Below are 19,858 nucleotides of genomic sequence, written 5' to 3'. Positions count from 1 at the left end.
GGGCAGCAAAATGAGCTAACGTCGAATCGATGTACGGTGGCTAGCTCCAGTGTAAGGCACCCAGAGCTGTGTAAGTGTAATATCTGGTCTTGAGCAAAGGCCGTTTGTTGCGCTGTCTACATTGGAGGCCGTTATAAGAACTACGAGCGTGCACTGTTACTCTGAAAGGCTCTGAAAAACTGCCTTGAGCGTATAGACGTGACTCACGTGAAATGGCACTCAAAACTAAAGCGGACTAAAAGAGACACAGGTGTTAGTATTTTGGGGAAAAAATTCGTTTCCCCAACTATTAGTCCCTGAAAAGATAAACTGGTACTCCCTCACCGTTACTCCCTCAGGCAAAGGGGCGCCAACTGCAGTCACCGCGCGTACTAACCGCTCATCTTGAAAGTGGTGCAATTACTCCCATTTTACGGGATTTCAACTTATAGTGTTATACTAAGTCACGTTTCAGCATGAACGTTGAGATGTCAAACTATAAATGTCACAATGACTCAGAGTTTTCGGATGCAGCTCGAGAACTGCGCCACCGAAACACTGCGAAAGTTCTTTCCATGACATTCACCTCGTGGGTGCAAACTTAAAAGTCGTTTCCCTAAATCGACGTCGAATGTCTGCGCGTTGCAGAATACAAACTTGGTTGGAACATTGACTCTTCCAAGCGATTAATAGCACCCTCGCTTCCTCTGTACTCTGCAAGATATCCCAGATTACAGTTTTCATACTCGCAAGGCAGCTCATACGAGTTAACGTTAGCCGACGACATGAAGCCATGAGCGATGATACTTTGCAGGTACACATTAGAAACACTGAATGCAACTGCTGCAGACATGCGTTCCCACCGATTATCCGCAGAAGCATATAATTAAAAAAAAATGACCTACAGAGAAAGATTGCGCCGCCGCTTATGCACCGCGGCAATGCCGGGAAGATGAGGTTTCGTAAAACGCGGATTGTCATGCGGAATTGTATCCGTGCTACCATGATCTCTTCTGTGCGCGGATTTAATTCTTTTCCTAGCCCGTTTTTCACTTCAATAAATGTAACGCAAGTGAATGTTCGGTGTTATTCAGGTACGAAATCTTTCGCACAGTTTATTAGAGGTTTGCCTCAAGAAGGAGAGTATTGGTACGACCGAATCTACGTATTGTGCCCAACAATAGCCAAGGAAAATACGAAGCCACACCTTCCCGGCAGTCCTGCGACTCTTTAGACGGTGGATGAAATACAGACGAACTGCCAAAGCGCCCCTTTTTCCCTAGGTGCTTTTGGGAAACTCAGTATGCACAGATGCGTCTATCGAGGCTACCTCTTGCAAGCTCACCTGCATAGGGTGGCTATACTCCTACTCAGACGGCCATATCAGGAGCGTACTACGCTTTAGGTACATGGGTGACCTTTATAGTTGTCGAGGTGTGCTCGGAGCTGGATTTGTATCCAAGTGCAGGTGTGCTTTGTGGTCACAAATGTGGGTCCAATTAAAAAAGTCCACCTCAGCAAAAGTAACCAGCAACTCACGCCGACGGCAGCTACCATTGACGCAGGAGAGCATGCGACCGCACTCCCCTCCCGGTATTGATGCCATCTCCTTGTTTCTGCAGGCATCTCCTTCGCCTGCAGAAGAAAAAAAATTGGTACGGGTAGTCAAACCGAGTAGGCGGAGCACTTAGGCTTCGTCTTAAGGGTATGATGCGATATATTTTTAGCCGGTTAATGCCCATATATGCAGAATTGGCCATTCTCTGCTTAATATTCAGATGGCGACGAGTCCTCATACCACTACCGGTGCAAGAGATGCGACACTGTACTGGCAGGTGGCTGTTTGTATCACAGACACCAACTGAGATTGTGTGTCCCATGTTTCTCTTCCCGAGCTACCTCCGAACTTACCCGAACTTACACGAGTTACTACCCGGGCTTACCCGAGTTACTAGGGTTGCTAGGCAACGACACAAGATGGTACGTATGGTGACAAGATTCTTGGTCGGTGTTGGTGAGCGTATGGGTGCTTTCGCACTGAAAGCAGCGAGCAGTTTGCTCATGATCCGGTGGGCAGGTTCTGATGACGCCACAGGGTCACGTGGCCAACCTGCGTCTCTTCGCTCCGGCGTCCGGCGTCTCTTCGCTCTTTCGCCCCAAGAGACTCTTCATGCTTTTCCGTGTATAACTGCCCTTCGTTTAGCCATATCCCGAGGTATTTGTATTCGGCCACTTTCGGTATTTCGTGGCCTTGTAATGCCAGCACCTGATCAGTTGTATCGTAGAAAATCATCGCACCTGACTTAGTTGCGCTAAAACTGAAACCTAGAGCGTCCCCTTCGTCTCCACAACAATTAACCAAAGTTTGTAAATCTCCCTGGCTATCTGCTAACAGTACAATATCGTCCGCATACATTAAACACGGGAACCGCTGCTCAACTACATTTCCGCCTTATCTGTACGACATATTGTAACCTAGATTACTTTTTTGTAGCCTTCTTTCCATATTTATCACATAAAGCATGAACAGCAGCATCGTCTCCCTCCAAACATTTTCCCTGAGCATCTTTTATCTGTTCCTGCTTTCTTTGATTTGTTTTACCCAACCAGCTTATATGGTTCCAGAATTTTCTTGGCCCCCTTTATTTGCATCGCGAACTTCAGCCAGCCATTGATCAGAGGACTGCTTTATTTTAGCCTGGACGAGGACCTGAACTTGCTGTTTCTTTTGTCGATAAGATTCCCATTTTTGGCCTATTTCCTCTTCAGATAACTGCGCCCTCTTTGCTTCTCTGTGTTCCCTTGAAGCCGCCCGTAGTCGTTCGATGGCCTCTTTAATTTCCGTATTCCACCAGCTTCGTGGCTTCCTCCTTCCTCTCCAGCGGTTTACTCATTTTACTTGTTGAATTTTTGTACTGATGAGTAGTTCTAACTGCTTATAATCCCACTTTTACATGGGGTGTTTCAAGATTGCTTCCTCTATGTCGGCTGCTATTAGCACTATTTGTTCGTCGTTTAATTTTGTGCTGTCTTTTTGACTTCGCTGCATTTCTCTTTTGATCAGGGCTCCCAACTGTAGTCTAATACGTTTATGATCACTTCCTAGGCTGTACTTCCCCTCTTCGTCTATTTCATTATTGCGAGCTTGCTATAGATTAGATTTTTTTACCCTCGCAGGCAGGCTGCGGGCGCTCTCCTACTCTCGACACCAATCGCCGTCTGTCGGCGCGCGCGGCCCGATGGACTGCGGGTCGCGCCGGCGCCGCGCGTAGAAGGCATGCTTACATGCTCACTTCGGTCGTTGTTGTGCTCTATCACCCAACGTATGAGGGTGTGTGCTGTGCATCACTACTCACGTTTTCCCTCTACCAGACAGTATTGCGGTCATCCGCAGTACTTCTGAGCAGATTTCTGCGCTGGCGTGTCGCTGTTGTCGCCTTTTACGTGCGCGATCATCTATGATAATTTTATGCATCAGAATGTAGATTTATTGATTTGACTCAGTGGTGTGGTAACTAGATAGGCGAGCTACAAACTGAAGGTTGTCCCGACGAAGCGCGTGTTTTCGATCACCAGTTCGTGTTCGGCATCATTGCGCTGAGCTTGCTCTCGTTCCCATTAAACACATTTCAAGCACATGATTGTAAGTGCTACCGTTAACAATTTCAGTTGCTCTCTCCGCACGCATGTCAGAGGGATCGTGGGGGGTAAAGGGTAAAGTTGTATCCTATAGTAGGATACAACTTAAAAATAGAGCAGTTGCTAACCTTGGGCCGCGGTCCGAGGCGTCTTGCATTACTCCGCTGCCCAATCGCAACAGTAAACGAAACTAGCTTTTTAATTTTTGACAATATCAAACAATCTACGCATCGAAATTCTGGAGGGCATAATTTTTCTTGTGATACGCGTCTTGTTTACGTAACAAGAAAAAGTTTAAGCAGCGCACTACTTTTTCGTTGTGGAGGAATTCTGTGCGCGGAGGCTGAATGTGGGCGGAGCTTCATTGCAGGCTTAAGTTGTATCCGACTATACACATGTTCTTTATATTGTTTTGATCAGACTTTCGGTACCATTCTTCCTTGAGTGTCCTCCGTATTTTTTTTTCTATTGCAGTAGCTGTCTTATCAGTGTGAACCAATTTAGGATGCGATGACTTAAGCAGCCATTTTCTGTGCCACTGTCCCGTCTTCGACGTCCAAAAAGTGTACCTCGAGGCATCATTGCGCCTAAAGCCAAAGTTCTGGGGCTTCGATTTCACCTTTCATTTGCCTAGAGGACCACTGCAGAACTTCTCCAGTGTTTGAGTCTACAAGTTTGTGAATAGGCTATGGCTTGAGAGACCACTTAAGATACGCTCACAGTTCTGCAGTTCGCGTTGTAATGTAGTGTAACGCAATGCAGTGTTATGCACTTTTATGAATGTGTACGCTGCCACTGCAATCAATTTATGAGAGCAATCGCGCACACGCAAGTTAACTTTCAGTGGTTATGGCCTCCAGTAAAAGTTAAGGTGAACTTCCGAACCACGCTGAGGGAATGGATGAAATATAGAATGAAATGACGGAGGAGGAGAAAGAGTCGCCGTATTTGAGGCGTCGGTATGGATTTCGACCACATGAGCTCCTTTACTGAGCAGTAACACTGCGCAGCAGACGGGCACATTTAGCATTCCTAGCGCCTCCATGCTGAAGAGAGATAGACGCATGTATAGGAACTGCATGTGGTCGGGAATGAATCTTGAGGCCTTCAGTACTGCACCTTTGAGCAGATTTAAATGGCACGGATTGAAAAGGTTGTACTCGCCCAGGGTCCTGACGCACACGGGGCAGCAGCCGCACGTCGTGGCATTGTGAAGCAGCCTTCCGTGACTGCAGTCGAGTTGGCCGCAGGGCTCCTTGCAGGCACTGCTCGAACAGCGGAAGAACATCTGCCCGCCAACGAGAAGCAGCGTAGCCGCCACCAGGACGACCAGGCACCACGTGGGCGGCATGTCTCACTGTTTCGACAAAACGGCAGACTTATTGTTGTTCCAAGGACGCCGGTGCTGCATCGTTCAATGTGAACTTCATCAGAAACCACTACAGCATTAGTTCCGACCCGTCCGGCCTTCCCGATTCTCGCCACCTGCTGTGGTTCGTTCGATAGCTGCCCCCCCCCCCCCCCCCCCTACCCTCCACACACACACACGCACAAGCAACCACGAGAGAGAGAGAGAGAGAGAGAGAGAGAGAGAGAGAGAGAGAGACGCAACGCAATCAGGCGGGAAATGGCCGACAGGCCTCTGTAAGGCCAATCCTGCCTGAATGTTTGCGCCAATCCCACCACCGCAGCGCCATGACGAGTGGATTGCAGTTTGCAGTGCCCTCAGGGCAAAATCAGCCTTTACCGACGTTGAAAGGCCAGTGGCTGTTATTTCTTGGAGCCTTGTAGCCTACCTGTTGTCTTCAGATAATTTAAGGGTCTGGCAAACTTTCCTTTGGCGCTTCAGACGAGTTACTAAACCTTCGCTACAAGGCCTAGCAGCGAAGCTCATAGCCATTAAATTTATGAGAGGCTGTACGTTGTGTACGAAGCTTGTGTCCATAGCCTCCGGGGCACCAGCCGTGTTGATAGCAGGCCTCGTTTGCAAACTGCACTGCAGCGAAGGGTGTCTCAAGCTCTTTTAATGTAGATTATGAATGCGGGTCCTTCGCAGTATTTCATGTTACGGGAACCTACTGACCGCATTGCACACACGTCGGCGTCGTTATAGAAAGGTTTTCTGACTTTGCCGGGAGCTTCAACCTCTATCCATGGTGATTGGAACCCTAGTGCGGTTCACCCACAGCACTAACATATATGTTAGTGGTATGGGTGAACCGCATATGTTAAGCTGCTTCACAAACACGCCTCGAATGGGAAGCCCTAACGGCGTTACATAATTTTTCACAACTTTTGGATAACTCAGACGAACGACTGTTGATAAAATAAATCAACAGCGGGCTGTCCTTGCACACATTGATTTTGATGAATAAATCAACAGGCGCTTCCTTATCTTTTGAGACCCATGCAGGAGTTGCCCTTATCTATCAGCAATTCGTCCCGCTGATTGACTTATGTAAACCCGACGCCTATATTGTAGGCTGGCAACTTTATTGCCGCAAAGAGAGGTCGGTAATGGAGCATACACCCCGTGCACTCGAAGTACAGGGTCGAACTCCTTCGGCCGTAGCGGCACACAGCGGTTTTTCGCATATGCAGAAACGTCCTTTCTCTGGTCCCGTTATCACCTTCCAGAAAGGTGAAGTCCTTAGTAAATTTCGCCTGCGGGCTGAGTTTACCGAGCACGTCGTCCCTGTGTCTGGGACTGAAGTACCGCGATATTCAAGTCACGATAGAGATACATTCGGGAAAAACAGTGCGGTCGCGCTTTGTGGCACATCTGCAGACAACGGACAAAAACGGCGCTTCGTAGCTTGTATATCATGGACGCTTGCTTACCTTCGGTCGCATCGAATTGTCGCAACTTCGTAGAAGATGCCGAACACTTTCTTCCTTTAGACTTTCTGCGCGAGGCGACACGGTTTTACTGCAGCTTGCTGGCTGCATAGGTCTTTTAGAGTAAATGCGTCGGCTGCGCCGGGTTTTGTGACCACCTCGTGCGATAAGATAGCGCGTTCTGCCCACCACTATGAAGAAAAAAAAAGCTGAGCACAATTGCGCGAAGCAGACCACTCACACTAAGTACTTATTTATGTCTTATGGGGCTTTTAACGTCCCAAAGCGACTCAGGCTATGAGGGACGCCGTAGTGAAGGGCTCAGGAAATTTCGACCACCTGGTTCTTTAACGTGCACTGACATCGCACAGCACACGTGACGGTTCAGGGCACAGTGAGCGCACCCTAAATTCTAAAACCGTGTTACACCGCTGTGCCTTCAGGAGGTCACTCAGACAGTTTTCCAGAGTCAACATTTTTATTAGCAAAATTTGAAAAATTTGAACTCATTTGGCGTAAAGCCCCTTGATATTGAAAGTAGCGCATTTCTGTGAACTTTGCCGCCGCGCCGCGAACCCTCGCACATCCTCCTCTCCCGTGTCTCTGCTCGGCGCTTTTCTGAACGCTGATTGGCCCCCTCCAGTAGTCGCCATAGAAACGCGTGCGGAAGAATCGTCTTGGTTGTGTTTTCGTTTTTCTTCGCCGCCATTCGCAGGCCGTCTGCCTCTGCTGCAGGTCGAGCTCCCTTGTGTTGCGCGCTGAAAATTTCGACTCTACTTTTAGCGCTGCGTTATACCCGTTTGCAGCGCATTGCAGTGCGCAAGCCGGCGTGAAAATGGCTTCGTACTGTTAGCGATTTTTCGAAGAAAAGGTTACGTCAGCCGCAGAAAAAAGTGAATCCACAATATCGGCACACTGTCCTCTGCACTAGACATTTCTTGATAGCTAAAGCATACTGTGTCTGCTTGAAACTTTTTCGAGATCATCAGGAAGCTGATAACATGGCTTAATTCGCTAATCATTGTGTGCCTTTTCGCACATTATTCTTTCCATTTCATGGCATTGTTCTTTGTGTTCTATATTCGGGATTGTTGGCGTATGTAACGGGCCTATAATAGTCGCTTTAATTTCTGGATCTCAGTGTGGGTTTCAGCGAAAAATGGATGCATCGTAGATGTTAATTTTTTTGCTAGTAAACACGCGCGCTTCTGATATGGCGCAGAATAGAAAACATGTTGATTTTCGTAGCGTATACGGCAGTCTCTCTCCAGTGTGCCCAAGAGCTCTAGTAGTAGCTGTAACGACGTTATACCACCGTCTATCTAGGGATGATAGGAGTTTTTAATCATTAAGACATTTAAGGTGCTCGTCAGACCATCGTGACTGCGCAACTCTACCGCGATTCCGAGGTGTATGACGTCACGGGAGGAGCGAGTAACAAAACAAATGTTTTTCGGGTGAGCTTTGACTTGTCACGGGTGAAGTCGTTATCATATATACAACAGCGAATGATGTTCTCAAACATCAGGTTCTTAAATTCCGTTCATAAAATAGTACGAATTGTTTCTGTGAAGTTGATTCTATCACACGATGACTACATCGTTTCCGATCCTGCTCTACAGTGCCGAATATTGATTCAGCATGGCATTAGAAGCACTGCTTAAATTCCTTCGAGGAACTATTCTAGATGTGTCATCGAGAGAGCATCATCTTTGAACCACTTAATCTCATCATCCCTTGGCACCAGCAGTCATCCAGAAATTTTAAGCCAACCATGGCCAGGCACGCTTCTGCAGTAGTAAATAAAATGAACGAAAAAAACTAGAAAATAAAATTGCCCTCTTTCAAGCAGCCGTGAATCTGTTTTGACCGGGCAATAAAGCCGCCGCATATGCATCACTCCGAGGAGCCAAGCTTAAATGTTTCGGTTGAAAACTTGCTAAAAAAATGCATACCGTGCATTAAAGAAAATGTCCCAGCATTTTCGTAGTCACTATCGTGCTTCTGAGACTTCTGAGACTCTGCAAAAGAACAGCGTCGTAAACAACGATATTTTCTGGAAAACGCAGCGCTAAGTGAGATTTGCTTTCAGCGGAGCATAATTGTGCCGAAAAATATTGAAGAATATATAAATTTAACGTTACTTTTGTCCTAATAAAACTCTGCTGTATTGAGGAGGATGGAGAAGGCTTTGATTGTTCATGCCGCAAGCGCTGTCAGTGCTCAAACGAGAAGGTGGTAAATGTGGCTCGTGGTAAAGTCAAGCATGTTGCATCACTTTCTGGTGAATGTGTTTCATAATAGGCCGTGAAAAAAAGCGCTAACATCGCCGCGTTCACGTGTACAAGAGAACACATTGTGCCGGCGAACGCGCATGGTCTTCAAAGCGTGCCGTGTGCAGCGCGCACAGCCGGCGGGCGAGGAGAATCGAGGAGGAAAGCGCGGGGAGTGGAGGAGAGTGTCGCTACCTTCAATGTCAAGGGTGCTTTAATCTGGCGGGCTTTTCCGCGCCCTCATTCTTGCTTACTCCAACAAGAGAGAGCACCGCCTGGATGGCGAGGTCGCAGTGGACCCCACTTGCCGTCAAGTGAGAGTAGCTTGGGGCAACTCTTCGGCGCGCCGCAGGTCTCCGAAAGCAGGGCTGCCCTCAAGTCGCAGACGATCACCGCGCGAGTCACCCGCGGTAGCTCGAGGAGATTCACTGCCAGTCGGATGCCTGCCAGTTCGGCGATGGCAATCCTGAAAAATTGGAGGAGGCACTTAAGCTCCACCTTTACGGTTTGGCGCGATAGAGTAATGTATCTAATTCCCATATGTCCTAAAGGTTGTCCTCTGCTCTACACTCATAAATCTCTGCGAGGCCTCATACCCCCTCCTGGCACAGTGGTGCAGCGGTTAAGTGATGCGCCACTTCCCTGCGATGGCAGGCGCTGTCACCGGTGGGGCTTGTGCGGACCAGGTTGCTCTTCCCGAGCGACCAATCATTAACTGCCACTTGCCACGGTGTACACGACGGAAGCGAACAGCTACCAAAACCAAGGAACATATGGGAAGTCTCTTGTAGCGAAAGCTACACGACTAAAACTGGGACGCATTTCGCCATGAGCCTCCGAATGACCTTGAAACGACCTTGAGATAAGTCATGGCTAGTGTTGCTGTGCACATTTGCCTAACCATGTGTGGTACACTTAGTGGACCACCTATGTATGACCTTGAATTTGACAGGGACATTTTGAACCTTGAACTTTGACCTTGACGTTTGACCTTGAACTTTGATTTAGACATTGATATTGAATTTTGACCTTGCAAGGTGTCGGCAGAAGCAGTAAGAAAGCCATGCGGTAACCACGTTGTGTCACGTGATTCAATTCACAGTTGTGATGTCAGGTATGGGGTGTATATAACCATAGCTATGCGCTTGATTTAGACGCTGTGGAGGAAGGAGAGCACGCTTAAGAATCCTTCTACATGTGCAAACGTCCACGCTCCCTTCGTCAGGCTGTGGTAACGGCGTCAAAATCTTAGTCTTTGGCATGGACCTGACCATCGATCAGTATTTGTCTCCATCAAGCCAGTGAATGAAGACGAATAAGCGGCTGTGAAGTGGTGGTGGGGAATTAAGAAACAATAAAAGATGTACCACAGAAAAGCGTGATTAATCTTGCTTATGTAGCTTTCGGTACGTGAAACTGTTCGGCAGAGTGGAACCACTGCAACTTTTGAAGTTGCTGTTTATCAAAGGGATATTAATAACAGTAGAAGAAAAACCAACCACACGCAGCCGATGGGATCCGAAACCATGACCTGCGAATATCGCGTCCGGTGCTCTACCAACTGAGCTACGGTGAGAGTTGTCCAATCTGCTGCTTTCGGGGGTATTTATGTGTAGTGTAAGCGAACCTTGGCAGTGTCCACCAGTGCCGCCCTTGCCCATAGCGGCGGCTGTGGTACGTCCTGCATTACCGCGAGTGCCATGTAGGAACATGGTCGAACGTTGAGGGCGGAAGCTGTGCGAGAACCCTCTTATACTACTTATGGCATCAAGGCTGCCAGATTCGAGGCCCCCGTTAAACTATTAAGCATAGAAGTGAAGGGCATAGAGGTACTCGTTATGGCATACATGACGGAAGCCGACAGCCACCAAAACCACGGGCAGTTTGCTCAGTATCCGGTGGGCAGGTCGTGACGACGCCGCAAGGTCACGTGACCTAGCAGCCCGCCTGTCCCATGGCCCGGGCCACTCACGTGATAGCTCTCGGGACCGACTGCGTAGATAGAAATATATCACACAACACTACAGACTAAGTCGAGCGGTCTAGTCGCCGGCTGATAGATCACTAAACAAAGTGCAAGAGAGTATTTGGAGACTCCTACAAACAAGAATATACCCCAACCCCCTGCTCATAACAGGTGATACCCAGGACAATAAAAAACGGAGGACTCCTACGCTGCGCTTATGAGTTGACGTGATAGCGTACGCCGTTTGGTGCGTCATCTGATGGTGATGCGACTGTTTAGGTTTTTTCACCAGCATCTTCGCCAGTTGTCGTCCAAGGTGTGCCCCGCCGTCCATGTCCACACTCCGCAACACCCACAGCCCTCGTAGACGGCTGCGGTTCCATCGCACCTGCTCAGCAACGAACGTCACTACGCAGAAAGGTCGCCCTACGCGCGCGCCATACGCCGGGCCAGCGCCGTGCATGGCGAAAGGGGGTTTCACTGGGTGCCACTACGACTGCATGCCAAGCAGGGAGGAAATTTGCCGGAAACGCATGGATGATGATGTTGATTAAATCTTTATTTCCATCGATATACGAGGCCCCCTACTCCCCGCCGCTGGCACGTAGGCCTAGGGTACGAGGGCCGCCACCTCCGCAACTCGCGGCATGAGCCGTCAGGCGGACTGTCGTTGCTGGTCGGCGGAGACCTCGCTCCGCAGCATGGCCTCCCAGGATTCTTTCTCTACTTTCAATATTGTCCCCAGTGCCCAGGGATCCGGGGCATTGCCAAATTATGTGATCGAAGGTCCCCCTCGCTCCGCAGGTCTTACATTTATCGTCTTTCCTATCGTCTGCCTGGGTGCGAAACAACCAAACGGGATGTGCAAAATTTTCATCCTGTAATCGCCGCCAAGCCCCGGCCTCTTTATTGTTTAAACTTGGATCCGGTGGGGACATCACACGTCCTCCTAACCTATAGTTCTCGACGGTTTCCGCGTATATTTGCAAGCGTTAGTCCATCCCCGGGCAGTCGGGCGGCTCTACGGTTACCCCGAAGTAGAGATCTCGGGCTGACGCATGGGCCACCTCGTTACCTGGGACGGATGTGTGCGCTGGGACCCAAATTAAGATGACCTTGCAATCGATTTTGGCTGCGGATAGGATGCGAGCCGTTTCCGGCGAGACCCTGCCCTTTCCGATGTTGCAGATTGCAGTTTTGCTGTCGCTAAGAATGAAACTAGCCTTGGCTCTGGCGCAAGCGAGCGCCATTGCGACCTCTTCTACTTTTAATGGAGGCGGCAGTGACTGGTGTAGCTCGGCTCTCGACTACCGAGGCGACCGCGGCTGCCGACATGCCTCTCGATGCGTCCACGTAGCTACCTCTCCTGCCCTAAATTTCTCGGTCGTTTAGCCAGCGCCTCTCCTGGCTCAGAAGCTCATAAACCGCTTCTGCGGTTCCGCGAAATCCTAAATCATTATTGCGACAGCCACCGTCTCTACCCGGCACCTTCCAAGGGGCTGAGTAAGGCGGAGGAGCGAACTCTGCGGCGCCTGCAGACAGGAACCCTTCTCTATCCTGCCATAGCAAAACACTTCGATCCGAACACAGATGGGCGCTGCCCGCACTGTGGAGAGATCTGCGATATCTTTCACATGGTGTGGGCATGTACTCAGAATCCTCACCTTCCCCCTTCCCCCACCCCCACCCGAGAGGCGAGGGAGACTGCCCTCCTCAACTGCTCCACGCTGGAGTCCCAAAGGGCTCTGGTCAAGCGGGCGCGAGACGGGGCCTCGTCGTGCGGTGTCCCGGACTAAGGATACCGACCATGCAGCAGGGTTTTTTAGCCCTCAAGCTCTCTTTGAATAAAAGTTTTTCACCACCACCACCGGTCTCTGCTCCCGCCTTTCCCTATAGTGTTCTGAGTGCATAAGTTAGAGGGAAAGGGGGAACTATGATATTCTCGCGACATCGGGGTGGTAGGGCGACCTTGTCGCATATGCCCCATCGAATTTTCGGCCCCGACCCTCTTCAAAATGGTCCACTCCTTGCACTCAGTCTTTCGAGCTGGGCGATTCGCACCGCCTCCGCGAGTTCAGTCCAGCTACACCACGCCATTCCCCGACATTAGGGCGAACGAGAAAGATAGGATCGACGCACTTATTAGGCGTTGCGTCAAGTGGTCGCAGGGCCTCCACCTCTACAGACCGCCTGTTGGAAATGGGGGTGCATAATAGTTGGCTTATGGTTTAGTTTATGGGGTTTAACGTCCCAAAGCGACTCCGGCTATGAGAGACGCCGTAGTGAAGGGCTCTGGAAATTTAGACCACCTGATTTGATTATCTTTCGGTTCGGTTTTGCCTTCAACCTTAATTTCCAAATTCGAGTCGCGCTTGCATCGGAGCGCTTTCGGACTGTATATGCGTGTTCCCGACAAAAATCCGGAAACGCACGGTCTCCCTTAATACGACATCTGTAATTTACATGCTGGTAATTATTCATGTACGCCTCAGCACAAACCTCGAAGACGTGTTTCTCAATAAACCCGTGCATTCATTAGACGCGCCTTTATTCATGTTCAAACGTCAAGCCGTCGTGGCGGAGTGGAAGCGTTCCTTCTTGAACTTTAAAGGCACAATGAGTGTAGCGGTTGTGGCTCAGCTCGAGCCAGTAGGCAGGCCCATGCAATTTCCTTTCCATCCTCCTTTCAATCATCACAACAACTAGTGTGCGTTCCCTCTGATTTTAATGCGAAAGCCTTTGATTTCTCATACTGTCGGCCAAAATTCTCACATTGTCAATTAAATGGATGACGGGTGTCCACCGAGATATGTGAGACAGTTACTGCGTCATTTCCTTTCCTCACAGTTTTCATTTTCTTCATTACGGCACCTTTTTCTGTACCCGCCGCGGTGGCTTTAAGGCGCTCATCGACCGAGCCGGAGTACGCGGGCTCGAACCCGACCGCGGCGGCCGCGTTTCGGTGGAGGCGAAACGCAAAAAATTGGCGGGGGCTTAGCCGGCTTAGCTGCTTTGGTTAAGCCTGGTAGGTTGCGAAATAGGGAGCCTACATGGGAGGGGGCGCGACATGTAGGCTCCCTATTGCGAAAGCGAGCGCAGCGCCTCTAACGGAAGGAACGCGGCCGGCGTGCCGCGTCTAAAGAAGGAACGCAGTGCGCCGCGTCTACAGGTCACGTGTGGCTACCGGCCGCCGCTGCGCGACGACTCGACTTGGTAGCCCTAAGGTCCCTCTATAATTTTTAAGGCGAAAGCCTTTAATGCCTCATACTGTCGTTAGCAGACGCATCGGCAGCCGTGTCGACAGACGCGTCGGCAGAAGTGTCGACAGACGCGTCGGCAGCCGTGTCGACAGAGGCGTCGGCAGGAGTGTCGACAGACGCGTCGGCAGATTCGTCCGCCTTTCGGCGTCACTGCTTAAAAGGCTCAAGGTTCCAGCATGAATAAGGGTGCATGTAGTGAATGCAGGGGCTTCATAAATGAAATAAAAGGAGTAAAGTCAAGAAAAGGAAAATAAAAAATAAAAATAAGAAAATAAACAAAAATAAAAACAAAATAAAAATAAGATGTGAAATTAAAAATAAAAAACTATAAAATTAAGAAAAGGGGCAAAAATAAATAAACGACATGAAAATAAAAAGTAAATAAAAACAAACAGTGGCCAGGAAACGCTTTCGCCTTGCAGCACTTTAGAGAGCCAAAGTGCCCCCATAATTTTTATTGAAGGTCTTCAGGTAGCGCATCTCTCACCCTGGTATGACGTCACGCTATGACGTGACATCACAGGTCATTCTAAATGTCACGCGTGGCTACCGGCCGCCGCTGCGCGACGACTCGACTTGGTAGCCCATCTCTCACCCTGGTATGACGTCAGAGGTCATTCTAAAGGTCAAACGTGGCTACCGGCCGCCGCTACGCGAAAGGCCGTTCATGAGTGTAGTATTGCTTTCGGAATAAAAAGGCGCCCGAGTGCTGTGCGATTTCGGTGCACGTTAAAGATCCCCAGGTGTTCGAAATTATTCCGGTGGTGGTGGTGAAAACTTTTTAATAAACAACAGGAGAGTTTGCAGACCAAAAATGGCCCTTTACATAGGTGGAGTCCTTAGTCCGGGACCCCGCTGGACGAGGCCGCTACTCGCGCCCGTTGGACTAGAGCCCTTTGAGACTCCAGCCCCGAGCAGTTGAGCAGGGCTGCCTCCCATGCCTCTCGGGAAGGGGAAGGATTGGGGGGAAGGGAAGGATTCTTTTGACAGGCCCAAACCATGTGGAAGGTATCGGAAACTTCCCCACAGTGAGGGCAGCGCCCATCAATTTTGGGGTCGAAATGTTTCACTATTGCAGGACACAACAGAGTGTTGGTCTGCAAGCGCCTCAGAGTTCGCTCATCAGCTTTACTCAGGCCCTTAGAAGGGACCGGGAAAAGCCGATGGCGTTCGCAATAGTCGTCCAGAATTTCTCTGAACCGCAGAAGCGGTTGCAAAATCTCCGAGCCGGAAGAGCCTGGGTGAGGTGCCCGGTAGGTAAGCGCTCGGGCAGCCGCATCCGCAGCCTCATTACCTCTAACGCCCTGATTGCCTGGAGTCCAAACTATGCGTTTGGGCGAAGGGTCCGATTCCCTCACTGCGCGCTTTAATATACTGTAGGCTAAAGGTGAAATCTCGCCAGCCAGGTAGTGTTGACAGGCTCGACGCGAATCTGTCACGATTACCTTCGAATTCAAGTCCGAGGCGGCAAGCGCAATGGCTACTTCCTCAGCCTGTGCTGAATTTCGAGCTCGAAAGGAGAGCCCGTTAACGCATTGATCCTGGTGAACTACTGCGGCCGTGTAGAATCCATTGGGCGACGGCCCTGCCACGTCAACGTAGTATACACCCTGTTTGGATCCGTGTTGGTGTTCGGAGACCTCCACAACGGCAGCACTTTCTCCTTTCACTCCCTACTTTATCCCCTATCTTACGACGCGGTTCCGGTATCCAGCGAGATATGCGTGTTACTGCGATTTCCTTTCCTGAAAAACCAATTTTCCAAGCCACAGGCCGTCGGCGTTCATTAGGGTCATTTTTTTTACCTACACTGGCTACACTGGTGTAGCAAGTGTATAATGAAATCAGTAAACACTGGCTACACTAGTGTAGCCAGTGTAGGTAAAAAAAAATGGCCCTATTGTGTTCGTTGGCGTTGGCGTTAACTTTTTAGACTCCGATGGATTGAAATAGTGCGCATAACTGGCTCCTATAGTCAGTGGACGCCTGAATTGCGCTTATAGGTACGTGGGGTGATGAGAGAGAGAGAGATGGGGCCTGCTTGCGTTAGCGCTGACAACGCTGTGGCAGACACGCGGCACTGCAGCAATAGGCCGCAGCGTTCATTGGGTGAACAAACTCTAGCGATCAAGCATTACTGGCAGGTGGCAGGGTGGGCGCGCTGCCTATCCAGTGCCCGAAATGCACTCAACGTTACAGGCGCTACAGGCGCCTAGCCGCGCATAGTTGTCCGACACGCCATAGCTTTCGCTCTCTAACCAGGTCCAAGAATAGTTTTGTTATTAAAATCAAATGAATGAATGAATGAATGAATGAATGAATGAATGAATGAATGAATGAATGAATGAATGAATGAATGAATGAATGAATGCCGCATGGTACGTGTCCCTTCGGCAGAACGCTGACGCTCGCACCTCGATATGTCACCGTACAGTGCTCTCGTGAACGCGCTTCTACAGCCGCCCCGCAGCGCGTCCGATCCAGGCGGCCGTGGCTAGTAACGTTGGCCGTGGCGTCAGTGGCGCTACAAAGCGTTTCTCCGCGCCTCCGCTGTATGTTCCGGCGCTCTGATCGACTTGAAAAACTGCGCATAATCAGCGCAGTGCGAGAGCAGACACTGGAGGTGTTTGGGCAAGCGTTTGTGTGAGGGACGTTTCGTAATTGCGCGTTCGTCAACGAGGCAAGTATTCTGTGCGCAGCTTCTGGCGTCTCGTGAGCAGAACGAAAAACCGAGCGGCGTTTTCCTTTGTGTTTTCAGGTCGAAGCGCTGCTGTTGTCGCCGGCAGCTTGCAGTTTCGTTGTTATGGATGAGAACGCGAGCTTGTTCCTCGAAATGCCTCAGTCCGTGCCGGCAGCGCCGAGAGGTTCTACGGACTCGCCGGCGTCCTGCGCGGAGCGCGAGCCTGTGTGGACGACCAGGAAGGAGGCCAAGCTCATCGGACAGTATTTCTTCTCAAAGTGCTTGTGGGACCGGCAGCACCCCGACTACGCCAACGATCGCAAGCGTCGCCGCGCCCTGAATGTCATCGCCGTTACCATGGACAACGAGTTCGATGGTAAGGTCGGCATCCCTTCTTTGCTTGTCGGGCGGCTGAGGCAAGGTAGATGGCCAAAGTGCTACAGAACGTCATCACCGTTTCGACTTAGCATGTCGTGGTTCAGTACCTATACGATGTCAATGCACGTTGAAGGCAGGCGGTCGAAATTTCCTTAGACCTTCACTGCAGCGTCTCTCATGACCTAAGTCGCTTTGGGACGTTAAAACCCATAAACCGAACCAAACCTACTTCCTTGTTTAACTATCTTGTGAAAATTGGGTTTTGAGGAAAAGAAATTCAGTAATTGTCTCACATATCTCGATGGACACCCAAACCGCGCCGTAACGGAAGGGAAGAAGGTGGGAGTGAGAGAAGAGAGGAAGTGGTGCCGTTGTGGAGAGCTCCTAAATAATTTCGACCAACTGAGGTCTCTAACGTGCACTGACATCGCGCAGCACACGGGCGCTTTTGCGTTTCGCCTCCATCGAAACGCGGCCGCCGCGTCCGGGTTCGACACCCGGAACTCCGGCTCAGTAGCCGATGTCCTAGGCACTGAGCCACCGCGGCGGATATCCACATTGTGCTTAATGGTTTTACTGTAAAGAAAGGGCGCCGTAACTGTGTCACTCTCAGGTGCGCACCTCTACCGTGCCCTGGGGAAGGTATTAGAGTAGGAGGAAAAGGAAGGGTGGGAAACAATTAGCTGCCACCACTGCCTCAGTGCTCGACTTGGGAGCTTCAAGTGTTTACATCGGTGTGCTCAGCAAACGGGGAGAAGACCAAATGCAAACATCCGCGGATGTTTCCGGAAACATCCATTCCTATAGACAACAAGCAGCGCCGTCTACCTCATGGATTTTCGATTTACAGCCACCTTCGCTTTATCCGGTATATTTCCTCGTTATATCAGTTAATAAATCTATAAACGTGTGCATAACAACGCGACGAATCGTTTGACACCATCCGGAACCGCTGCGACAAACGGTTCGGCCGTAATGGCCGTCTGACGGTCCTCGGAATTAATGCACGGTTTGGAGGCGGAAAGGTCGCCGTTGCGAATACCACAACTTTTGGGCTTCATCTCAGTAATTTTATCCTCAGGAACATGTCAAGTCATTTGACACCACTTGGAACATTCTGCGTCAAGCGGGTGGGGCCCAAATTTTATACATATGATGGTCTCCGGAGTGGGGGGGGGGGGTCCAACGTCGATGGCCTCTATACTGGCACTTATAGTATAACACATCGAAAGTCGAGGTATCAATTGAGGCGCTACGCGCCCATTATTGACCCGATATAGTGTGGTCACGTGGTTACTGTTCCTGCCAATTTGACCTTCATTGCAGACAGGCGCGCTCCTTGACAAACGTAAGTAGTAGGAGCTAACGCTCTTGAAAATGAAGCAGTGCGCTGCTCACCGCCCAAACTTCTGGCTAGAGCCGTTTTACTCCTTGCTCTGCTGTGCTGCTTTACATAGCGTAGAGGAGGTTGGTTGGTAACAACTTTAGTCATAGTCCTGCAGAGCTTTCGCCGACGGGGCCTTAGGTCTCCCACGTGGGGACGTCGAGGCGCTGCCTCGCCGTCGCCTCGCGGGCCTGCTGGACGGCCCAGAGTTGGTCCCCGAGGCTGGGGCTGCGCAAGGCAGCGGCCAACCGCGGCGGGAGGGTTCCGGAATTAGCACCGTGAAGGTTTTTGTTACAGTCCCAGAGCATGTGAGTTAAAGTGGCTACATTGGCTTTGCAGACCTTGCATATATTTGTCGGGTATGTACCGGGGTAAAGCCTGTGGTATAGTTCCGGGTTGGGGTACGTGAGCGTCTGCAGTTGTCTGAGGGTCACCGCGTGCGCCCTGTCCAGCTTGTCGCTGGGCGGAGGGAAGGTTCGGCGGGCCAGGCAAAGGGCCAGGCAGAGGGCCACAGTAGACATTTTTGGTTGGGCGTACGCAGTGAGCTAGCATACGTACGCTTCGGAATAAACGCATGTCGCTGCTGGATTCTTCGACGTGTTAGCTCGCTGAAATGTAGCGGTTCGCTTTTATTTCGCACACTCTCACCCACGCGTAGAGGTATAAACAATAACTAGGCCCTGTTTTTCAGACAATTTGACGATTTTCAAGCTCTTAGGCCTAAGTAAATGCAGTTGTTTTCCTCGCAGGAACGACGCCTGGCGAAGCAGTTCTCTAGCTTTTAGTCACTTTTAAGGCGAAAGCGTTTAATGCCTCATACTGTCGTTAGCAGACGCGTCGGCAGCCGTGTCGACAGACGCGTCGGCAGTGCGTCGGCAGATTCGTCCGCCTTTCGGCGTCGCTGCTTAAAAGGCTCAAGGTTCCAGCATGAATAAAGGTGCATCTAGTGAATGCATGGGCTTCATAAATAAAATAAAAGGAGTAAATTCAAGAAAATGAAAATAAAAAATAAAAATAAGAAAATAAACAAAAATAAGAACAAAATAAAGAAAAGATGTGGAAATAAAATTCAGAAAAAGAACAATAAAATTCAGAAAAGGAGCAAGAAAATAAATAAAAACAAAATATGAAAAATAAAAATTAAATAAAAACAAACAGTGGCCATGAAACGCTTTCGCCTTGCAGCACTTTAGAGAGCCAAAGTGCCCCCTGAATTTTTTGTTGCACTTTCTGCTATTGGCATAGTTTTTCTTTTCGGAACAAAAAAAGGCTCGCAATGCACCCATCTTGGCTATCAGTAATGCTGAACGCCGCCGCGGTGGCTCAGTGGCTATGGTGCTCGGCTGCTGACCCAAAAGACGCGGGTTCGATCCCGGCCGCGGCGGTTGAATTTCTTTGGAGGAGAAATTCTAGAGGCCCGTGTACTGTGCGATGTCAGTGCACGTTAAAGAACCCCAGGTG

The 19,858-nt window shown here is 50.0% G+C and overlaps 2 protein-coding genes across 3 annotated transcripts in view; one reads left to right on the top strand and one right to left on the bottom strand.

Moving 5' to 3' along the window:
• Window positions 1–19,858, bottom strand: part of LOC149341878 (uncharacterized) — a 41,922-nt gene that overhangs the window by 19,524 nt on the left and 2,540 nt on the right. The window contains exons 2-4 of the mRNA XM_089544150.1: window positions 8,925–9,195; window positions 4,783–4,975; window positions 1,519–1,614 (exon numbers count right to left, since the gene is read on the bottom strand). Coding sequence (XP_089400276.1) covers window positions 1,519–1,614; window positions 4,783–4,969 — 283 coding nt within the window. The 5' untranslated portion in view covers window positions 4,970–4,975; window positions 8,925–9,195. The remainder of the gene's footprint in view (window positions 1–1,518; window positions 1,615–4,782; window positions 4,976–8,924; window positions 9,196–19,858) is intronic.
• Window positions 16,488–19,858, top strand: part of LOC149341877 (uncharacterized) — a 41,383-nt gene continuing 38,012 nt past the window's right edge. Inside the window, exons 1-2 of one of the 2 annotated variants that reach the window (XM_089544147.1) lie at window positions 16,488–16,635; window positions 16,714–17,011. In XM_089544147.1, the coding sequence (XP_089400273.1) occupies window positions 16,759–17,011 (253 nt within the window). In that variant the 5' untranslated portion in view covers window positions 16,488–16,635; window positions 16,714–16,758. The other variant, XM_089544149.1, reaches the window with a different exon arrangement.

Source organism: Amblyomma mixtum, chromosome 5 (genome assembly GCF_055824585.1).
Source record: "Amblyomma mixtum isolate Tamu chromosome 5, ASM5582458v1, whole genome shotgun sequence".
In the NCBI taxonomy this organism is placed as follows: Eukaryota; Metazoa; Arthropoda; class Arachnida; order Ixodida; family Ixodidae; genus Amblyomma; species Amblyomma mixtum.
The sequence above is the reverse complement of the archived record's forward strand: the minus strand, read 5'-3'. Positions and strand labels throughout refer to the sequence as shown.